A 15,354-nucleotide genomic window follows, 5' to 3' on the forward strand; every position below is an offset into this window, starting at 1 on the left:
ATTTTTTCCACAAAATTTTCCACCGTAGAGAAAATTAATAATGAAAAACCGGAAAAACTATGTCCAAACCCGCGGAAAATTTTCAAAAAAAATATTTTTGGAAGGTTATTTCATAAGCTTTGGACGCTGAAATTTTTGGAATGCACTTAATTTTCGTTCCTGAGTTGTGGCAAATTTTGTGAAAAATAACCATATAATATAGGCTTACATGGTTATTTTCACAAAGTTGACCTTAGCTCAGTAAAAATTTGCTTTCATTTTCATTGAAAAACTTTGTTTCTACGATGCTTCATTCTTGAGTTATGATTTTTCAAAGAAAAGGCTTTTATGGCACATTTGGACCCTTTTTTAACAAAATTGGCCATAACTCAAAAAACTAAGAAAAAGTGCGTTTCAAAAATTTCAGCGATTGTAGCTTATAAAATAATCTTCCAAAAATATTTTTGAGTTCGGGCATAGTTTTTCCGGATTTTCTTTACGAATTTTTTCAACTGTGGAAAATTTTGTGGAACATACATTTTCTAAAAAAAACTTTGTTTCTACGATGCTTCGTTCTTGAGTTATGATTTTTAGAAGTAAGTAGTGTCAAGGGAAAACAAAAAATTCCACCTGAGTTTTCCGGAAAAATAAGTGACCCTGATTTTTTCTCAACTTCTTTGGTTCATATATCCATGAGTCCTGCCTGTGGAAAAAACTTCATGAAAATCTGAATGCCTATTTGGCCCAATTTGTACGATAATAAAAAAAATCCCATTCAAGTGGGATTTCAGAAGAAACAGTTAGAAAACTGTTATTGTGATTCCTTCTAAAATATCTGATTAGCTTTGAATTTGAACAATTTTCTGCAACATTCGTGAAATGTACAAGTAATTTTCTTTTCGAGAATAGATTGTAGGACTTTCTGGAACAATTACAGTGGAATTATTAGAGAGTATTCAAGCTGTTTTTGGCGGAAATCTCGTGGCAACTTTCGCTAAAAATTTTTTTTGTAATAAGAAAATTAAAAATAATGTTTATTGTGAAAAAACTTCTAAGACAAAATTACATGTCAGAACGTATGAAATGATTATTTCATTTGAAAAATTTAAATGAATGAGTTAAAAAAATCACTCAAATAATTTTCGAAACCCTCGAAACCTTGTTTCAAAAAAAAAGAACTGCGGTTTCGGCAAAGATTTTTCTCAAAAAATGTTGATGTAAAAAAAAAATCATGGGAATTATCCCAAAGTTTCATTATTTTACTATAACTCTTGATGCTCTTGAACTCTTGAGCTCATGAAATTCATCATAAATGTTTACAAGAGTTTTATTATATACCGGTCATTCCATAGAAAACCAATATAGTGTGTCTCCGAACATCGTAATACTTGGTGTAGAAATACTACAATATGACATTTTTTTTTTTCAAATATCTCGAAAACTATTAGAGATATCGCAATTTTGAGGTCAAATTTGGCCCACCGCGTTCTAGAATCACCGATTTAATCTAGTCAAGTTATGTTTGAAAATTAAATTTGAAATGTTTTTTCATTGTTTGCTTTAGCATAAATTCCACTAAGGGTTTAAGCCATCAGGTTGCGTCACCCCTAAAAATCAACCGAAATCGCTCATTTTAGGACAGCTCACTTATTTCGATCAGTAGGTCAGAGAAGAGAGATCATATCCCGGAGAGATTTTTTAAAATCGGCCTCACCCTAACTCTACACCCAATGCTCCATTTAGGTATTCAGTCAGGACTGCCTAAATAGAGATTTTGCCTAAGTGGATTCTTGTTTGTTACTTAAATGGATCTCAAGGTTTCAAAGAACTTTAAGAAGAGTGAATGAGGTTTCAGGCGTTGCATGGGGCTCAGGGGCGTTATCGAAGATTTCAGAAGGTCTTATGTACGTTTCAGGGGGTTTTCGATGGTATTTAAGGAAGTTTTAGAGAGGATTTTCAGCAAGTTCCAGTGGCGTTACGAAGGCATTTTGGCGGAATTTCGGGAAGTCTTACAGGATTTTCAGAGGGTGCCGGTGGCGTTACAGGAGCGTTGTTGGGAGTTTCGGAGGTTCTCAGGTCCGTCACATGGGTGTCGAAGGAGTTTGAAGGGGTTTTGGTGGTACTATACGAAGTTTTTCCTCAACGAAGGATTTACAGCAAGTTTCAGGACATTACAGGGGCGTTTTCGCAGAGATCCGAGGGGAGTTCAGGAGGTTTTCAGGGGCATGTCGGAAGGAGGATTTTCAGTGGTTTTCCGAGACGTTATAGCAGCTTTTTTTGAAAGTTTCAGATGACCTCATGTACGTTACAGATGGTCCGAAGTGATTTCAGTGGTTTTCGGAGCCATTTCAGGATGTTTCACATAATTTTCAGCAGGTTTCAGCGTCATATTTTAGGTTTCCTGATTGCTTCAGGAGCGTTCCAGGAATCATTGAGGGGGTTTAAGGGGGCCTACAGGTTTTGGAAAGACATTTTGGATGACGTACACCAGCTAGGGAATCCCCAAACCAAACCGGAACGAATGGCCCAAAAGTGTACCAGACGGCGTGACCCTTTACAACCCAACTGTTTGAACGTTTGCAAAATTTGTGTGACCTGTTGATTTGTGTATCGAGCCTTCAAGATGGTCCAATAGCCGGGCCGAAACGTCGGCGATGATAGAAGAGTAATCACCGAAATTTATTAGACTGAGAGCCGAAAATTCCAAAATCATGCTGCGGATATTCCAGCAAGTGGAAGCGTAGAAGATCAATGGAGCGCTATCAAGAACGCCTTCATCGCCACTGGCGAGAATAATTTGGGTGAGCTACGAATCCAGAGAAAGCAGTGGATCACAGATGATACCTGGAGGAAGATAGAGAATCGAAGGAATGCCAAAGCCGCGATAGAGCGAGCAAAAACACGCGGAGCCAAGCCGTAGCCCGTCAGCGCTATTCGGCTCTCGAGAAAGAAGAGAAACGCTCATGTAGGCGGTACAAAAGCGCGTGGACGGACTCCCTAGCCAGCCGACGAAAGCGAGAAATCCGCAAACACCGGCGATATCCGTCTCCTCTAGGATGGTTCACGTCGCCTTAGTGGGACTAAGATGAATGCTACGATGCCCGTTAAAGACACGCCTGGACAGTTACTGGCCGACCCGGCTGACCAGTTGAAACGCTGGTTCGAGCACTTTGGAAACCTTTTTCAAGTGTCGTCATCAACACCTCACAAGATCCGCCAAGGTTTCGACGCATTACCCGTGTCAACACCGAAGCTCCATCAGTGCAGGAGATAGAAACAGCCATCCGTAGCATAAAATAGAACAGGGCCCCAGGGGTCGATCGCATATTAGCTGAGATGCTCAAAGCTGACACCGTAGTATCTGCACAACTGCTACATCAACTATTCTGCAGTATTTGGGAAACCACGACATATCCGGGCGACTGGATGCAAGGTGTCTTAGTAAAGGTACCCAAAAACGGTCACCTGACTGTATGCGATAATTGGAGGTGCATCATGTTACTGTGTATTGTTCTCAAAGTTCTCTGCAAAATAATCCTTAACCGGATACAGGAGATGATGATTGACGCAACTCCCCGACGGCAGCAAGCAGTATTCCGTGCCGGACGATCCTGTGTGGACCATATTGTCACGCTCCGTATCATCCTGGAGCAAATCAATGAATTCCAAGAGTCTGTCTACCTGGTGTTTATTGATTACGAAAAAGCTTTCGACCGTCTCAATCACGGAAACCTGTGGGAGTGGGAAGCATGGCGTAAGGGTCTCTCTGAGAAAATCATCGGCCTCATTGAAGCACAGTACAGGGCATTTTTGTGCAGAGTGCTGCAGAACGGTGTTTTGTCCGATCCCGTCCCGGGTCGTTGCTGGAGTGAGACAATGATGTATACTATCACCGCTACTGTTCCTCATCGTAATCGACGAGATCCTGGTAGGTGCGATTGATCGTGAACCAAATCGTGCATTACTGTGGCAACCCATTACCATGGAGCACCTACAAGACTTCAAATCAGCTGACGACGTTGCTCTCCTATTTCAACGGCGCTCTGATAAGCAGAGCAAGCTCGATGATCTTGCCAATCGCTCCTCAGCGGCATGTCTTACCATCAACGTCAACAAGACCAAATCGTTGGATGTAAACACGGTCAACCCTTCCAGCTTTACGGTAGCTGGGCAATCAGTGGAGAATGTTGAAAGCTTCCAATATCTTGAAAGCCAAATGGCGGCCGATGGCCGCACCAAGATCGACATAGATGCACGGATCAAGAAGGCGAGGGCTGCTTTTGCGAGTTTAAGAAATATAAGGAAAAACAACCAGATCAGTCGACGCACCAAAATCCGAATTTTAGACTCGAACGTGAAATCTGTGCTGATGTACGCCAGTGAAACATGGTGTGTATCAGTGGAGAACATTCAACGGCTGCAGGTTTTCATCAATAGATGCCTGCGGTATATAATTCGTGCATGGTGGCCTCACAATTTGATCTCCAATGTGGAGCTCCATCGTCAATGTCATCAAAAGCCGATAGCGATAGAAATTCAGGAGCGAAAGTGGAGGTTGTAAATAAAGAGAAAGATTTCTTCGATACCCCGTAGTGGCGTTTTTTGATCGAATGGTCATTAATATAAACTGACACATTTTTGTCGTTATACTAAAACTACACCCATCTCAATTTGAAAGTTTCCTGCTCAATGGTACTTAGAACACATGATTTGTGACTTTGATCACGAAGAATCAAACACCTACAATCAAATCACAATTTTTGATACTTTATATACCGCATTTAGTTCACCACTGGACTGCGAACTGCGACTTCATAAGTGCGAAAACGTAAATAAAAGTGCGCGATTGCATCAAATCAGGTTGATGTCTTCGGCGCACTATTTCTTCAATCTATGATGAACAAGTGCTCTGAAGACACCGAGTTGATTTGATGCAATCGCGCACTTTTATTAGCGTTTTCGCACTCGTGAAAACTAGTGCGATAGTCCAGTGGTGAACTAAATGCGCTATATTGTGTCGGTCGTCGGAAATAGACGTGGACTAGATGGAAATAGAATTCGAGGGACAATTTGGTTTTTAAATTTTGATAAATGTATTGATTTTTTTTTTTAATTTATATGAAAGAGCACCTTTTTCTACGCCACCATGATTTTTTTCAGATTTTTAGAAGTTTATTTTGATTTCTAAAATCAATTTCGAAGAGATTTTATGAAACCACCTTTTGACAGCTAGGCAACTGCCTGACAGCTCCACCCAGTACAAAATGCGACGAGGGGTGATTGGACAAATCGCTCCCATACAAACTTCGAATTGATTTTAAACAGGTTCCTGGGCACCAAAATTGATGAAAATTTGGATTTCGGCTCAGTTTGACATGCAGATTCAGAATTTGGAATTATCCCAACACCACTAAAGAAGCCAATTATTCAATCATATTATTTTATAGAAATGGTAGGTGTTTAACGATTTGTTTTTACATGATATGAAAGCAATTTTATGAGTTAGTTATTAAAATCAAACTGGCGATGATGCATTGGGTGAGGTGCAAATATAACCTCGATAACTATTAGTTGGTGCTTAGTATGACGAGAATTAGTTAAAACCCCTTTATTCAATTTCATAGTGGGAGCGGACCTGGTGTGATGGTTAGAATACTTGACTATCACGCCGAGGACCTGGGATCGAATCCCACTCCCGACAAACTCGCAAAATGTGAGTTCTTCCTTCGGAAGGGAAGTAAAGCGTGGGTCCCCAGATGAACTAGCCTAGGGCTAAAAATCTCGTTAATACAGATAAAAAAAATAAATTTCATAGTGATGCGTTGAGTTAAATAGAAAAAAAAAAGATAGTAAAAATTTGCTATGACTGCTCTCGCATTCCTGATTCATAAATAGTTTACCATTTTACTCGTTTGTTTTTTTCTTTCCAGAAATTTTCAACTCTAACCCCCTCACGTGCTTCAATTAAACGGATCATTCCTGTTGTCAAAACCAGCGGCTTGAATAAGCTTATTAAGCCAGTGCAGTGTTGTGTGCAAAGTGATCTTTTTATTCCTCTCAGAAGAAACCCAGCTGTGCAGTGTGTGTGGCAAGTGACAAGTGCAGCAAATCCGCAGTTAGCAACAGAAACAGCAGCAGCATCCAGCAGTAACTGCAGCCTCTCATCCAATCGCGATGGATTCCCTGCTACGCTACCGCCGAATGCCGTTTCCCAAAAGGTGAGTCCGAGTCGGCTAGAAATCTCTCCGCTCATTAATCAGCCGCCTGAAATTGTTTCGCATTTCGTACAGTTTTCTAAGAAACTAGCAAACTGTTAACGGGACCAAAAACCGTCACATTGTGATAAGCTTCAGAGAAAGTCACTGAGCTGGGTCCTCCGCACAGCCGCACCAGCGTGCCCGCGTCTCCACCGAAGCCGCGAATGCAAAACAGCTTTTCCGTCATTCACCTAGTTTACCTACGACAACAAACGCCTCAGAGTCAGAAGACGCGGAGCGACGACGACGACGACGACGACGATTTAATACCATTCATGTTGCTGCTGCTGCGCGACTTGGAGATTATCGAGAGAAATGCACCATTTTCCACCTTCTTACCCCTCGTCACAGGGTGTGGTGGTCTCTCTTTCTGCTTAGACAACCAGCGGGTCCCCCGTCCTGCTACTACACCCAAGTCCACAATAACGCTGGCAAATATACCAAGCGCGCGCATAATCACCATTAGCATAATGTTTGCATTGTTCACACTTGGGTGGCTGGAAATTAACATAGTGCGGCAGGCAAATCGGCCGGGCCAACCACCCCCGCCCAAGAGAGGTCGGGACCAACCGGGCAAGTCCAAGTCCGAGACTCCAAGAGTCCGAGGGTGCGCTTTATCGCACATTGCCGCGCCGGTCGGGCCATTGTCGTGTGATCACCAGATCGTTTGTCGTCGTCGTTGCCGTTGCCGTTCGTTGGTGGAATATTAGACTAATTGCTTTCTCGATGGACAACTTCCACGGGGCGAGAGTGATTGTCATTGACCGGCGCGGCGTTCCAGAAGAGTGGACCAGATTGCGGTTGGATTGGCAATGTGGGCTTTCCGTTGGGGTACCGGCGTACGAGAAGAAGGAACTTTTACTTTTTTCCTTGTATCGGATGTGATCATGTATACAGCTAAATATCCCAGCCCAATCCAAATCACCCACTTCACGACCCCCTCCAGAGAGCTTTGGCAAAAAAAAATCTTGATTCCAACAAAAATTCGAAAAAAAAAGTAAAAAATCCAGAAATTCGGCAAGTTTATTCCGAAAATTCTCCGTACTTGGATTTTCGCCGTATTATTCTAAAACTTCGCCAAAAAATTCTGCAATTCTGCAGACACTTCTGACCTTCTGCGGAAAAAAAATGTAAAGCCTCTCAATATGTGACGAAAACCTAGGAATTCCCCCAAAAAATTGTTACGTTCCGCTGGATTACTGCTTCTGAATTTTTAAGAGTCCCAGTATTCGTCAGAATAAAGAAATCGAAGGCAAAGCTACAGAAGCTGGGGTTCCTTCACAAATTATTTGACGGATTCTTTCAGAAAATCTCTCATGGATTTTATTATAAATTCGACTATTAATTTCTTCAGTAATGTCTCCAGATTTTCCTCCAGAGATTTCTTTACAAATTTAGCCAAGGATCACTTTTAAAAAACGTCCACAGATTTTTCGATTCTTTTATGGACACTTGCTAAAATCTATCTTTGAATTCATATAAAAAATCTTTTACGAGTTTCTGAGAAAAATCTCCCAGGGATTCCTAAAGAAATTCTCTCAGGGACTCCTTTGGAAATTTCTCATAGATTTACTTTGAAAAACCATCTAGAAAATCCCAACGACACTTAGTCAGAATGTTGTTTTTAACAATATCTTCTAGGGACTCCTTTAGACTTTAGAATGCCCTCCAGATCCTTTCACTCCTATCCTTCAAGATCTTTTTAAGAAAGTCTTGCACGGTTAGCTTCCAAAAACGTTGCATGAATTTTTCCAGAATCCTTCGAAATCTTTCATAGATTTTTTCTAGGACTCATCTGCGATTTTTTTTAGATTTTTTATTTCTTATAAATTCATCTAGAAATTTCCCAAAATATTCCAAACCTTTCACGACCTTTCTCAAAAATACTCCATAGATTTTTTTTAGAATATGATTCAGGGATACATTAAGAATAAGATATTCAGAACTTTTTCAAAATTTTCTCAGAAGCTCTCTAAACAATTTTCTCTAAGGATTGCTTGAGAAGTTCTATAAGAGATTTTTAGGGAAATTCCGAAGATTTCTTCTCATTCCTGTATTTATTCCTTCAAGCCATTTTCTCCCCCTAAAGTTGCTCCAAGGATTTATTAAAATTTTAGAAAATTCTTTAGGGATTACTTCTGACGGAAAGGCTGGAAGACATTTTCTTGCAGAAATTCCTGCGGAAATACATACGAAGGATTTATCAGAAATATCGCCGGGTATTCCTCTACGTATTTTCTCAGAAATTCCTCCAGGATTTGCTTTATGCGCACCTCTAGAAATTTCTCTATGGATCCCTCCAGGAATATATTTAAAAAATGTTTATTAGGAGTTTTCTCCAGGATTTTTTTTTTCAAAAATATCTGGAAAAAAATTGTTAAGCATTTCACCAGGGGTTTTCATGGTATTCCTCCTAGAATTTCTTCAGAAAATCAATCTATGGATTCTAAAAATAAACCTGTTTTTTCAGAAATTCTTTCAGGAATTCATTTCGAATTTTTTTTCTGAATTTTTTTATCCTTCTGAAATGTCTTCAGCGGTACATTCGGAAATGTCTTTGCTCAAGCGGTTCCTTCAGAGATTCCTACAGGAATCCATCCGTGGAAATGTACCAGAGAAGGGGCGCTGAAGTCGGAGAACCTTGACTAACTAGCTCTGGTTTTGCAATGACAGCACTGAAAATAATTTTTCACCCATCTTATCAGTAATCTGCCGAAGCATTTCAATGATTTTTTTTTTATGAAATCTGCTGCAAGTTTTGAAATTGAATCAGCTGAGTACCTGCATGCCAAGATTAGTATAAAACATCTACTTAAAATGTCAGAAATACATTACAATTTTCAGTGAGAAAATCATAAGGAATGTTGGAAAAAGTTTGTTAGAAAGCTTTGAGGAAAATTCTGGTGAATGGGCAGTTTCCCAATCCCATTTACTCCGCTCATTGTGATCATCGACAAAGTGAGAGATATCGAACAAATGGTGAAGCGATCCATGGATAGGGGATATTTATAGTGATCGTAAGGTGATAGATTGTGTGGTGAATACTATGAAGGTCAAGCGGCACAGTTCGCTTTGGTTGCATAACTTGTAGGCGTTATATACACTGTGATGTGGAAGTTGGAAGGAAGGGAAACGAGTTTTTCAAATTCGTTTCTGGTTCTAGCGATGGCTATGAACATATGAATATACATGAGTTGTATATGTAGAGAAGAGAGAGAGAGAAAGTGGATAGAAAGATACAGAGTAGGATGAAAGGGACGGGACCGTAGGGATTGAAAACACGAGCTTCTGCATACAAATCGGTAGCCACTAGATCACCTAGCCCGTCCCGTCATCGACAAAGATATGTATAAAAAATGATGTCAGAAAGGAAAGTATGTATAAAATTAAGGTAAATATATAAAAATAATTGTGTTGTGTCATGAAGTATGCTTTGGCGTTATTAAGAGTGCTCCAAAAAACAATTTATTGATATGAAGTGCTCCGTGTGTCAAAAGACTGAAAACCCCTGCATTATCAGCCATCATAATACAAACTGCAAGCTTTAAACTGGATGTTAAAAATCTCACTACCATAAAACAAATGTACATAAACTCTAGTGTCTATATAATCAAGGGTCCACTAAATCAAGGTATTGCCCGTGTAGCTGCCGGCTTAGAATAGCACTACGGACCACCTCTTCCGGGGGTAAAAGTCCACTAAATAGGTAACCCCAATCCAAGGTGTCAGGCGACCCGTGCTGAGGGATGAATGGTTGAGGGGGATTAAAAGATGCTCGATCTTTAACGGAGCCCGTAGCGTGGGTAGATCGCCTTTTTGGGATACGTCTTCTTTTCTATGAAAAACCAATTATTTACCGGCTGTTTCAGTACTGCAGTTTGAAATATGTATGCAAGTCACTAAGAAGTCACTGAAAGTCTCGAGTTTCTGCAGAAAAAAAAATGAAAACTCTCCAGGACAATTTTAAAATTTCACTGCATGACTCTATAATAAGAACTCGAGACTTCCAGTTAAATTTCCGAATTCACAATTCACATTCACAACTGCTAGAGAATGTTGTTCATTTTTTGCAGAAACCATTTTCGAACAAAGCTTTAAAAAAATGGTTTCTGAAAAAAAAAATGAAAAATTTTTTTCACTAGGAAAAAAAAAACATTCAGGAGACACCGTGATCCTTCCCCTACATGTGTATGAAAACCGGTTTTTAAAATACTGCTCCGTTTTTTGAAAAAAAAAATAAGGAAATTGAAATACCAGTATTTTTGTCGGAATTTGGGAATTTTCCGACAAATTTTAGATAATTTCTGTGAAAATTTACTGCGAAGTTGTTAATTTCCGGTAAAATCTTCTGGCTTTCTTTGAACTTTATTTCGTCCTGCATCTTCATCAATTGTTCGGAGTATTTTAATTTTTGTCTGAGGAATTTCAGAATCTTTTGGCACATTATTTTAGAATTTTCGTTTGAACTTTTAGATTTATTTTGATTTTTTCTGGATTTTTGTGAGAATGAGGATTTTTAATGAAATATTTTAATTGTTTATTTAAAATTGAAAATTATCTCTGATGTTTAGGCGTTTTCAGTGGGGCTTTATATTTCGCATGATTTTTGTCAAAATTTTGTCAAAGTTTCGATTTGTTCGGAATTGGAGCAGTAAAGAAGTTATGAATTTCAAACCATGAATTTTTATCGGCATTTCTAACTTTAACGTTAAATTTTGAAATTTTCGACGAATTTTGTAATTTTCCTGAAAAATCTTTAGATTTTCTTCAAATTTTTGTATCTTTCAGCTATTATTACGGACTTTTAGAATTTTCTGGTGCAGTATTTTAAGACTTTTATTTATATTTATTTTATTAATTTTTTGTGGAACCTCGTGGTCGTGCGGTTAGCGTCCCCAAGCGTATGAACTTATCATGCCATGGGGTGAGGGTTCGATTCCGACTCCGAGTGATAAAAATTTTCGCAAGAAATGTTTCTTCCTCCTATTCACTGGTGCTCGTAATATGTGTCGTGTCCGTTGTCTAGTGTTAAGTTTCGTTCAGTTTGTACAGCCTCTGGCTGAAGACGGTGTCCGTGTCTTTTTTTAACCTTCTAATGCCCAAATTTTTTATTTTGATCTAAATGTATGAATTTTCGCCACCTTAAATCGAACATATTTTAGAGGGTGATGAATGCGAATTAAACATTTTGTGAATTTTGCTTATTTTTATTTTCGATCATCCCTACACTTTTATATTTTTCTAAGATTCCTATTCGGAATGCCGATTTCTTAAGATGAAAACATTCTGAGCTTTTTAGATTACTGTTTAACTCTTGGATGTTGGGGGCAGTATGACCCAGACATGCTCACAGCATTTCGCCATCGTGGTGCGCCTAGCTTAACATCTTAGTAGGATTAAACATTTTATTTTATTTTTTCATGTTTAGGATTTTTCCTTGGATTTCATTAGTTTTGAATAATTTTTGATAGAATTTCATCAAAGTTTTAAGATTTTTCAGCATTTGGCAGTAACATTTCAAAAGGGCGTAACTGCATTTCGAAACAGCGTTTACTTCCAAAGCTTTTGTCTATATTACATCTTCGTTATGCAATTATGACTACCATCCGAAAGAGGAGCATTTCCTGAATAGTGGTGGAAAATTGTGATTTGAAATGTTGGTGCTAAATCATCAGTGTCTTGCTATAATTTTAGAATATTCAGTAAAGCATTTCCAGTTGTTGTATTTTTATCGGCATTTCAAAATTTCTAGTAGGAATTCAAAAGCTTACGACGGCATTTCAAACTTGTTTTTGTCAGTGCCAGTTTTTTTTTAATTTTTTGTCACAAAGTTAGAATTATAAACAGAATTTCGGGTATTTTTGGCTATATTTCTGTTTTTCAGTAATGATTTCCATATTATTTGTCAAAAACTCTGTATTTTTAGGCAAAAACTTTTTTTTTGCTTTAGGCAAAATTTGCATTAAAATCACAAAATGAATCACAAATTCTTGTCTAAAATTGACAACAGAACCGTTGAATTCTGATTTTTTTTTCAACAAGACATCCAGCATTTTTTGAGAATTTCGAACTGTTAGATCAAAGTTTAGAAATTTCTGATGGGGAACTTCTTTTTTTGTTTTATGATGAAAAAAAACCTTCCCAATTTTGAAATTTCAACAAAAAAATCAAAGTTTTCAGGCGATATCTCTGTTTTCTAAAGAAACATTCTGCGAAATTTTGAATTGTATGGTGAAAATTCAAATTTTAGGGTTGGTTTTTTATAAATTTTTGGTGGAATTTCAAGAGAAACAGCAGAGTTTTTGTAGAAATGCTAGATTTTTGGTAGAAATATTGAGTTTTCACAGCAAAATCTCTGAAATTTCCCTGATTTTCGACAATTTTTGGACAAAATTCTTGTTAAATTTTGTAAATTTTCGGTGGAATTAGTGTTCTTTGTAGCCATCCGGTTGTGTCGTCAGTCATCTAGGCGTTTCGTCAGCCTCTAAGTGTGGGTTTGATTCCCGCTCCAGTCGGTGAAAACTTTTCGTGAAACGGGAAATTCTCCACTGGACCACTGAGTGTTTCGTGTGTTGTCCCTTATCTGATGTTAGTAAAGGTTAAGTCTGCGCAACTTTTGATTATAATGCAAACGGATGGACGTGATCATTTTGTCTATTTTGCGCTGAGCAAATCAAAAAAATTCTTCAGATTTCCAGCTTTCAGAAACTTTTTTAAGATTTTTTTTAGCATGATTAGAAAAATTACAATAAATCGTGGTAAATTGGTTATGAAACTCAACACATTTTTTGTAGAATGAAAAATTGATGAAAAACTTTATTCCTCATTTACCCGAAGCAGGGTTTTTGTCGATTACACCACTTTGCTTCTTACCCCCTCAAATAGTGTAGTCTCTTTTTTTTAGAATTGCAATGCTTTCGTCAACATTTCAGTATTTTCATGGGCGTTTTAGATTTTTTTTTGTAGATTTTTGACAAAGTTCAAGATTTTTCATTGGCATTTTAGAATTTTTTGGCGATATTTTGGAATTTTCCAATGGAATCGCAGCGGTATAATCTTAGATTTTTTGATGCAGTATTGATTTTTTTTATTTTCATTTTTCAGGATCTTTACAATTACCATACATACAATGTAGAATTCTATCCTTTGGATAGCTGCCGTACATTTTGCAGTTCACGAGACGGGTTTCGAAGAGTTATTTCAACAAAAAAAAAAAATTTCAGTGCCGTCGTTGGGGGTAAGGATGGGTCAGAGGGGCGAGATTGGGTCAAACCATTTTTGAAATTTCTCATCAAATATTGCCAATATAGAATCAAAAATTTCATGGTATCATCCTCGTAGTTTACAGCAGTTCCTGTCAAAAAAAATAGGATTCTAGTGCAACTAGTTAATTTTTGATAAATCATCGAAAAAAGCTTGAAAATAAGGCCTTTTTTGAATGCCACTTTTGAGGCTCGATCAATTATCACACTTTTGGGTGGATTGATACATTTTAGAATCTCAAACTCATATCCTTTGACTAATATGTTATTGGTAAGTAGTATCAACCATGACCAGAACTATATTAACTTGCTTTTTGTCAATGCGGGACAAATTCGGTTACCTTGACCTCTCGAAGCGGTGAGAATGGATCAATTTTCATACACTTGTAATTTTATGGAAAATTGACGAACTCCAAATATTTTTTCATCATATGTACATGCATTACTGAAGATCATATTCCAGTTATCGAAACACTTTTTCATGCAAAGAGAAATGTTATTGCACTATAATGTGGAAGTATGCATTTTTAACCCATTCTCTCCCCCAACGACGGTAAATCCAGCAAGTTTGCGTGCCACACTAAACATGTGGATCCAACGTTCGTGTCCCAATAAGTTTCTTCAAAATTTTTACTCACTTCCCGTTCACTGCATTAGCCGATAAGCACCCAATTTCTGTCATAATCAAATAATTCGCCCATTCAATCTTCCCACAATATGTCATAAAAACAGAAAAGAAAACGACACTTGCACAGTGTGGTTTGCCGGTTCCTCAGCGCACACATTCACTCACCTACAGTTACCATTTCACTTTCATCGATTCGCTTGCTCATCAGTACCCAAACCAACTTGAAAGGGTACTTTTCCCCGTCTGAAGTTTGGGTGTTTTGTATATTTGTGTTATGTTGTGTTGTTTTTATTATTTCGGCAATAATTGATGATGATGGGTTTGAGGAAACGCGCGCTACTTCATGCGCAAGATAGGTACGGCGACACGAAGAAGAACACGTAGGTACCAACTCATCGCCCCCCGGTTGTGGGGCTGAGAGAGAAGGGAATGAAGCGGTTCATATTTGTTTCTGACTAATGAATATGTACGACCTGAAACCTCAGCCGCGATTGGGGCCCCCAGCTCTACAAAGACTCTAGCCAGAGTGAGTGCCTTGGTTTATGGGTGTTGGTGGTGGCGCGGTTTACGCTTATGAACTGAGCACATTGCGCGCCACCAGCCACCACCGCACCGCCGGTAAGAAAGTGAAACCGATAAAGTACCTAACTAATGCACTCCGATGGGGTCTTTTTTGGTTGTTTTTCGGGTCCGTTCCGTGTTTGCCGTGTTGGAAATAATTTGACATTAAGCCATGTGTGGCGGCGAAGACGTGCATTTTTAATCAAGCTCTGGGGAAATACCGCGCAAATTTGTTTCGTATGTGAGGGCATTAAAATTCCGAATGGTTTCCAGGGCATGGTGAAGCTTGCTGGGTCGAATCGTGGAGTAAAATGAATTTACAATAGGATTAATTGTGGTACTACATATTTATTCAAAAACTTATCTGTTTCTACTTCTAATCTTTTCTTGTATCTCAGTAAGTATCGAAAACCAGTAGAGATATCGCAATTTTGAGTTCAACTTTGGTCCAATTGGGTTCTAGAACCACAGATTTACCCTAGAAAAGTCATGTTTGAAATAATGTTTTTTCAATGCTTGCGCTAGCATAATTTTCACTGCGCCACCCCTAAATATCAACCGAAATCGCTCAGTTTAGCATAGCTCACACACACACACACACACACACACACACTAGTAGATCAATTTCTACTTGGAAAATCATATACAGGAGAAATTTTTCAAAATA

At 38.5% G+C, this 15,354-nt stretch overlaps 1 protein-coding gene across 1 annotated transcript in view; it reads left to right on the plus strand.

Moving 5' to 3' along the window:
• Window positions 1-15,354, plus strand: part of LOC109412780 (heparan sulfate 2-O-sulfotransferase pipe) — an 848,881-nt gene that overhangs the window by 4,890 nt on the left and 828,637 nt on the right. Inside the window, exon 2 of the mRNA XM_062853998.1 lies at window positions 5,910-6,197. Coding sequence (XP_062709982.1) covers window positions 6,154-6,197 — 44 coding nt within the window. The 5' untranslated portion in view covers window positions 5,910-6,153. The remainder of the gene's footprint in view (window positions 1-5,909; window positions 6,198-15,354) is intronic.

The sequence above is a fragment of the Aedes albopictus genome, chromosome 2 (assembly GCF_035046485.1).
Source record: "Aedes albopictus strain Foshan chromosome 2, AalbF5, whole genome shotgun sequence".
Classification (NCBI taxonomy): Eukaryota; Metazoa; Arthropoda; class Insecta; order Diptera; family Culicidae; genus Aedes; species Aedes albopictus.